This window comes from Telopea speciosissima, chromosome 8 (assembly GCF_018873765.1).
Source record: "Telopea speciosissima isolate NSW1024214 ecotype Mountain lineage chromosome 8, Tspe_v1, whole genome shotgun sequence".
Lineage (NCBI taxonomy): Eukaryota > Viridiplantae > Streptophyta > Magnoliopsida > Proteales > Proteaceae > Telopea > Telopea speciosissima.
The window spans coordinates 19623849-19631435 of record NC_057923.1 but is presented as its reverse complement, the minus strand read 5'-3'; the positions used below and the strand labels follow the sequence as shown (position 1 = coordinate 19631435).

At 39.9% G+C, this 7587-nt stretch overlaps 1 protein-coding gene across 1 annotated transcript; it reads right to left on the bottom strand.

Annotated features, from left to right (window-relative positions):
• Positions 1–2552: 2552 nt before the first annotated feature.
• On the bottom strand, positions 2553–6542 carry LOC122670408 (sulfite exporter TauE/SafE family protein 3-like). The gene is made up of 12 exons (XM_043867272.1): positions 6162–6542; positions 5839–5998; positions 5335–5535; positions 5189–5253; positions 5063–5093; positions 4874–4959; positions 4718–4804; positions 4577–4627; positions 4143–4364; positions 3028–3121; positions 2764–2904; positions 2553–2641 (listed from the first exon to the last, which is right to left on the bottom strand). Exons 1-12 carry the CDS (start codon positions 6387–6389, stop codon positions 2556–2558), a joined length of 1452 nt encoding a protein of 483 aa, XP_043723207.1. The 5' UTR covers positions 6390–6542; the 3' UTR covers positions 2553–2555.
• Positions 6543–7587: the final 1045 nt, after the last annotated feature.

Genomic DNA, 7587 nt, shown 5'->3' with positions numbered 1-7587 from the left:
AGAGAAGAACAAGCACACACAAATACACAGGATTTACGTGGTTCACCCCCAAGATAGAATCTACATCCACGGCCGAGCAACATAACGAATTTCACTATTCTCTGGAAATGTTACAAAACCTCTCTGACAGATCTCTCAAAGATACGAACATTATATAGAGAAGTCGTAACTCGAGAAGTAAAAGAATACCCCTAGACCCAGAAATTGCCAAACCGGAAAGGGTTGGACCAAAACATAATGTATATCCCAAAATATACCGTTTCGAAGATCTTGAAGAGCCTAACACAACTCCTTGCCAATTTGGCAGAGATGTATGCCATTTTTCGGCAATCCGAGATCATTTCGAGGCTGAAATGGCCCTCCGAATATCTCAACCGCACATTCTGGACCAAAAACCAGGCTTCACCAATAACAGATTTCATCTCTCATGGATTTATAAAGATTAGCTTAAGTATTAATCACATAGATAGCATGAGGACTTTGATTATGTTTTGATGCCATCTCTAAAGATTTGGTTTTGTTTTGATTGGGTTTAGTTTCTTTTTCAGGATATTTTATAGGATCGAGTTTTCCATTCACCGAGGGGTGGGAGAGGGCGGGAATGGGTATCGGGAGGGTATTTTTGAACATACAAAATCCTAGGAGGGGTTTTTGAACCCTAGGATGGTGGGTGAACCGTCCTCTATGGGTGGAGGAAAACTTTGTCCTAATTTATATGCTTCTAAAGTAAGATGCCTATTTAAAGCTGCTTTAAATCTCTATTGTGTTGACCAATTCTATTGGTAAAATTCTCCTTTTCCCATCCTAAGTAAGATATTGTACAATGGCAAACCAAAAGGTGAGCATTTCAGTCCAGGTGACAATGATATGCAGACTAAGGCTATGTTTGGTATGCATTTCCATTATGAGAATGCACATTCCATCATGAGAAAACAAGATGCATTCGTATTTGAGAATGAGAACATTGTTTGGCCACTAAAATTCATTCTTGATCTTAGAATCCTCACTTATATTGTGAGAGAGAGAGTGCAGAACTATGGAAGCAGAGTCGCAAGCCTTGACAATATCAGAGCAGAGGTTGGCATCGTTTCTGTTCTTGGTGACTAATTGGAAGACTTTAAGGAGCAAGAAGGAAACCCCAAGAGCACCCCTGTAGACTGAGAAGTTCTTAATGCGTCTTTCTCTGTTTCCCATGTCTCATGATGATCTGAAAACATGATTTGAAAAAACAAAAAAAACACCTCCAGTGATCATTCTCTAGCTTTTAGGATGGGTTTGGAAGGATAACTGAGACTTTTTGGCTATGGGTTTTAGAAGTAAAACGTGCTCAGGCTTTGGGATCCAAAGCTGTTCGCTAGAATCTCTCAGCGAGCATTGGGTAAGGGAGAGAGAGGAGCTTCAGAGTTTCTCAGACATCATCCGTTTGGAACTACGAGAACTTCTACCCTCCCTAACGTCTCAGTTCTGACTTCTACCGCCAACCAAAACACGAAGAATACGATCACCACCACCTCAATAATGACGAGGAAAAGGATGCAGAGAGAGAGAGAGAGAGAGAGAGAGAGAGAGAGAGAATGCAAAATAAGAAAAAAAGTCCATTCCAGAATGGGCTGCATTCTAGAGTGTGTTCCAAGGATTTGAGAACGGAATGCATATCGAACAAAGTGTTTTAATCTCTAGAACATGTTCTTTCTCAAGAACGCATTCTAGGAATGCATACCAAACACTGCCTAAATAAATCCAGGCAAGTGGATGCTAGGCAAGACATGTAATTAATATAAGTAACTTTCACAGGTCATTGTTTCCATCTTGAATAATATTAGATGTCATCTTCATAATACATATTGTGGGCCTTAGACTTATGTCTGTCACTATCTAGATATAAAAAGAGTGGAGGTGAACATATGCAAGTAAACATGTTGGTTGGAGTAGAATAATGGCCAAAGTCAGTTTAAAAGCAAAGTAAGCTAAATATAAAAACAACAGTTACTTTAAGCACCCAACCTAACATCCCAAAAACAGAATAAAATTATCTTTAACTCCAATCTCGTGTTGATTTAAGCTTCCAAAAGTTTCATTTTTTTTTTTTTTTTAACAACCCATTAAGAGGCGACTCTTAAAAAGTGTCAAATGGATTAGCTTCCTACGTGCATTGAAATCAATTATATGACTTATCATGTGCGTTGCTTGGTTCTAAATATACTCAACCAGCAGTCCCCGGAGCAGCTGTGCATGGCTGGACAAAATTAACTCAACCAGTAGAGCTAGCTAATATGCAAGTTCTATAATTATTACAATAGAGGAAGCCTGAAATGAGAGCTCAAAATTATGAAGAATAAGTAAATGGCCAATAGTAATTTTCATTCTAGCAATCCAAAGATTGATACAGAAGCACGAGGTAACTTGAGACCTCACAAACATGAACAACAACAACTACTGCTACTACTCAATCAGCTTTATCCTAACTAAATGGGGTCAGCTCACGAACATGAATAGCATCGTTGAATATTAAATCATAGAATTTTGAGGGAAGGAGAAAAAGTAAAAAGTCCATGCTAAGCATCATACTTGCATAGATTCTCAAAACCCATGTATTCCTTATTCTGAATCTTCTCAATCATATTTGATATGCCAACTCCACCTGTTTTATAAAGAGAACCTCAGAACACAAAATAGTATCTCTAGGTGAAAGGAAAGAAGCTAATCTGGCTAACAAATGTAAAAAGAATGAAATGACCAGTTCTTTTTCAAGTTGATGCTCACCTAGTGAGATTGCGCTCACAAAAATTGTGAAAGCCAGAATGAAGATGATGAGTGATGCCCTTCCTATGATAAGAATTATCTTTCTCACCACATGTTGCCCTACAAAGGCAGCAATCGTTGCTACGGCAACAAAGTAGAGAGCTGCCAAATAAATTGTTAGACAAACAAATGTCATGTGACCAGAGGAAAACATGTCACTCTTTTCCTCAGGGAACAAACTGGCTAAAGAAACAATAATAAGATAATAACAGTCTGTTCACTAACCATATGGGACTGGGAAACGTTTAAGAAGGTAATATTCTACAACTGACATGGATGAGGAGAATGTCATGGCAAAGGTGGCAGTAGCACTTGAGACCTGCACATAAGTTCAGAAAGGTCAAGCATTGAATCAGTTCATATGGTAAAAGTCTACAATTGAATGTTTAGTCATATCTTCCATCCAAACATGGAAGACCAATCAGTTAGGTTCTCTGCCTGAGAGTGCATACAATCAACTCAACTAAGCCTCAGCTCAACTAATTTTAGCCAGCTAAATTCAATATTCCACTCAACTTAGGGCCATAGCAACTGTTGCTCTGTTTTCAAGGACATCCTAGCATTTAACAAATTTCAAAGGACTTTTCCGAGGTTAGGCCATCCACCTTCATCTGGGCTTGGGATTGGCAGCACAAAGGCACCAGTGGAGTGACTAACTAAAGCTAGAGATTCTCCATTCCCTTTATGATGAGGTTATTGATGGTCAAATTAAGTAGAACAATGATCAATTGAAAAGCCCTTTGTCAATTTTTACTTCATAATTTGATCCAATCTAACTCCGAAAAAAACACGGTGGTAGAATACAAATAAGCATACATGCAATTCAACTCAACCCAACTAAGCCTTAACCTTACTACTGTATGAGTTTCATGGACCCAATCCCACCACCATTACATTTAACATGTAGGGCTATATTTCCTGCTAGATCAAGCATTGTCTTTTCTGATTTCTGCAACCCAAATTATTTTTCAACTTTCCCTCTTTGTCACCTATTGGTGCTACCATAGGTTGCCATCGAATGCATTTATCTCTAATCATATCCATCCTAAATCATTCCACTCATCCATCTAACCTTGTAACATAGTGAAAACATGAAGATTATCATAAAGAAGATCAGTCAACTTGCATTACCTACTCTCATTTTGTGTGTGTGTATCTTGGTTGAGTGTTCCATAATGCATGGCTAATCTTATGGATGACTAAGAGAATCACATTCAATTTTATAGGATGCATCGATAATGCAGCGTTAGAAGCATTTCTATACTAAAACTGATGCAAGCAACCCAACATTAACTGAACTACTAGATCATATTCAAACCTAGGATAAGGCACACACCCACCTGAGGAGGGATGCCCAACTCCAAGAAAAGAGGACCCAAAATAAATCCTCCACCTAGACCGAGCAGTCCCCCAACTATACCAGCCAGTACACCACATGAACAGTAGAGAATCAGTTGATGAACTTTCCAGTTTGTCCCTGCCTCCCCCTTGGAAGCGATCACTCTCTCTCCTTTGAAGAGGCCGATTGCTTGATACAAGGACACTCCCACGGCAACCGGTACCTGCAAGAAAATGGAGGATATTTTTTCACTTACATATTTCAAAACCGAGTTCCGAGTTCAAGATACTACCATTCTTCAGTCGCTTTAGCCAATAGATCATGTGGGTAGTACCTTGCGTTACAAAGTGAGGCTGAAGGCCCAATCCAAGTGTATATAATACAAAGAAGGAAGAAACAGAGACCATTTGAAACTGATCAAAGAATAGGAGGTACCTGTAACGAGTTCAAAACCCAATATGCTACCGAACAGGTTGGTGTATAGTGCTGTGTTCAAAGGCAAAGGTTTTGCATAAGCATGGGCAAAGAACAAGATTAGCTTTTGAAAGAAAGAGAGAGACATAAAAAAGAGCAGACCTTTGCAATTTGCAGGGCAAGAAATGCAATCCATACGAAAACAAGAATGCCAAGTTCTTTCCAGTAGACATTCTCAAGAACAGGGACCTGGGATGGTTGGACAAGTTAGTCCACAATGCCCTTGAAGGGAATTAAAGCTCATAACATTATACTCACCGCTGGTTCTCCAGATCCTTTGGTCTCCTTTTGAGGGTTATTGCTGGGGCCACTAGGTAGAGGCTTGTATTGAACATCTTCAGTGCCTGATTATATACGAAAACTTAGATGCTTCAGTTGCAAGGAAATCAAACAAGGTTAGGGATCCTTCCTGTTCCCTGACATGATAGATGGAGTAGCCCAACTCACCATTTGACTCCAACAAGCGTTGTGCAGCTTCCTGCAATTAAAATCAAGAAAGTTTAGTGAAAAGAATATTAAGCTGAATTAGCTTGTATAAGATGTCTGCAATGAAAATTGATGATAATGGACTACCTTCTTCATTATAGTTTCCTTTTTCCATGTTTCAACTCCCTTGAAGAATGCCTTAGTTGAAGTACCTACAAACCACCAGAGCCAATTGAGGATTCATTTGAAATTGAATCTATGGTTTGAAGATGTGAAATTCAGGACACTATTACCAAGAAAGAGAACAATTAGCAGAACGGTGACCATCCAATCAGCAAAGATCACATTAAAAGCAACTCCGATACTGATCCCCAGCATGAGCATCGGTTGGAAGAGAAGTGCCAAATCGTAGTCAATGATGGGAATATCAAGAGTTGGATGTCTTAGCTTAAGATTGTAGAAAACAGTTGAAGTGGCTGCACCCATGATCATACCTGGCCAAGCACATTCCTCAGCACTCGAAGAGGTTTGGTTTAATACAGCAATGTAGTAAAGAACAAAAAAAAAACATAAAATATAAAATCCAATTCACAGAAGGCATCTGAATCTGGACTAGCTGTAAGGTTCATCTGAAAATTATCAAGACTTATAGTAAGATCCTCCCTTTAATTTTCTGGGTTCTCCCCAAAAGTTTTCATAAGATTTGTAAAGTGTGTAAAAGATTTTAGAAAAAAAGGGGAAGGAGTGGTGAACTCTGGAGAATTTCTATCATAAACAGAAAGCCTCTTAACTCTTACATTTTGAAATTGCTGTTGATGATTTCGCATCGAATCCAATAATCAAGGTAAGCATGGGAACAAAGATCCCACCCCCACCAACACCTCCTACACTCCCAAAAGCTGCTCCAAAGAATCCGATTAGTGAACCCACAATGATTTCCCATCCAAATTTCATATCCTGTCAATAAAATCAGCTTCTTACAAAGTTAGAACATGAAAAACAAGAATGCCACTTCTTTATTTCTGTTTATCAATTAAATAACACACAAAGCATTTCAACAAACATTAAATGTCATAAGAACGGATTCCTAAAGAGAAATACCAGAGATTTAAGGACTTACTGGCCAGACATGTTGATAATCTAATTCATTTGAATGCCACGATAACGGAAATATCGGAGATTTAAGGACCTCTTCATGTCCTCTGTACCTTGAACCCTGAAATTTCAGGCTCCGATCTGCCGAAACAAACACAGAAGCCATAAGAAAGTTTAATGCAATCATTACCAGCGGTCTCAGCACATGCCATTTCGCCCCACTTTCAGCCATCAGATTGCAAAATTTCCACATAGCTCAGATAGCTCGAGCTTTAATCAATCCAACTCCTCCCTCTGTAAACCAAAGGATAAAAATAGAGCTTCCAACGAATTTGCCGGCTATTTTCTTCGCCTAGTTTGGCAGATAACCTACCGTCCTCCACGATCGAATTTGAAGAACTTTACTTGAATCTAATAATCGAAATCTCTCCCGTGAAAGAATACCATTATCGAACACAATCAATTATAGCATTCCTTTCAGATTCCAACAAAACAAATCCCTCCGTAACGAGTCTCAACTCTCAACTCTCAGCAAATGGAGAATGGAGATGACTTGAACCGTTAAACTTCTGCTTCTAAGGTTGGTTTCCGACGATTCCGGTCGTCCGGCGGTATAATAAACTACTTGCAGGGCTGAACTTTTCCGAGAGAGGAATCACGGATGGTATTACTAGATCAGGATCACAGGAAGGCACGTTTGATTTTTATAAACTTATATTATGAATGATTTGCAACTTAGTTTACAAAAACAGGTGATTTGCAACACCAAGAGAAAGATATGGCTCAGACGTGCGCATTAAACTATTAAAAAAACAAATAGTTGTCCATGCACGGGAGTTTTTATCCTCTCAATTACAATGCCCGTACTTGACCGTCAAGTACATCTAATAGAGGGAGGTGGATCCCACCTCAGGCAGTGTGTTCAGGCAGGGGTAAAATAGTCATTTCTATCTCCTCTGTTTGATGTACTTGAGTAAAGTATGGGTAGTGTAATTGAGAGGATAAAGATCCCCATGCACGGTCTCAGGAAGAGAATCCCATCATCGACCACCAATACAATACTGGTAGGGGTCAATTCGACTCCTCTACTTCTGCCTGCCCCTACTGTCGTGTGCGCCCCACACACAAGCAAGTCGGAATGTACTGCCTTACCCCTGCCCGAGCGCCTTGCTCGAGTGGGGGTAAGGTGGTACTTTTCACCACACTTGTGTATGGGGGCGCACGGCAGTACCCGGCAGGCGGAAGTAGAGGAGTCGGATCCGAATAGGGATGTTTTGTCATTTTAGAAAGAGTTCTTGTCTCATCAAAAGCTCCGGACGCAAAGTAGGGGTGGGGGGTTACAAGTTTGCCCCTCCCAAGCCTGCCCTAACTCACAAACTGAGATACCTTTGGCCTTGAAGACGAGTTAGGGTTGGGAATTTCTACAAATTCGATTGGGCTAGGATTGAGGT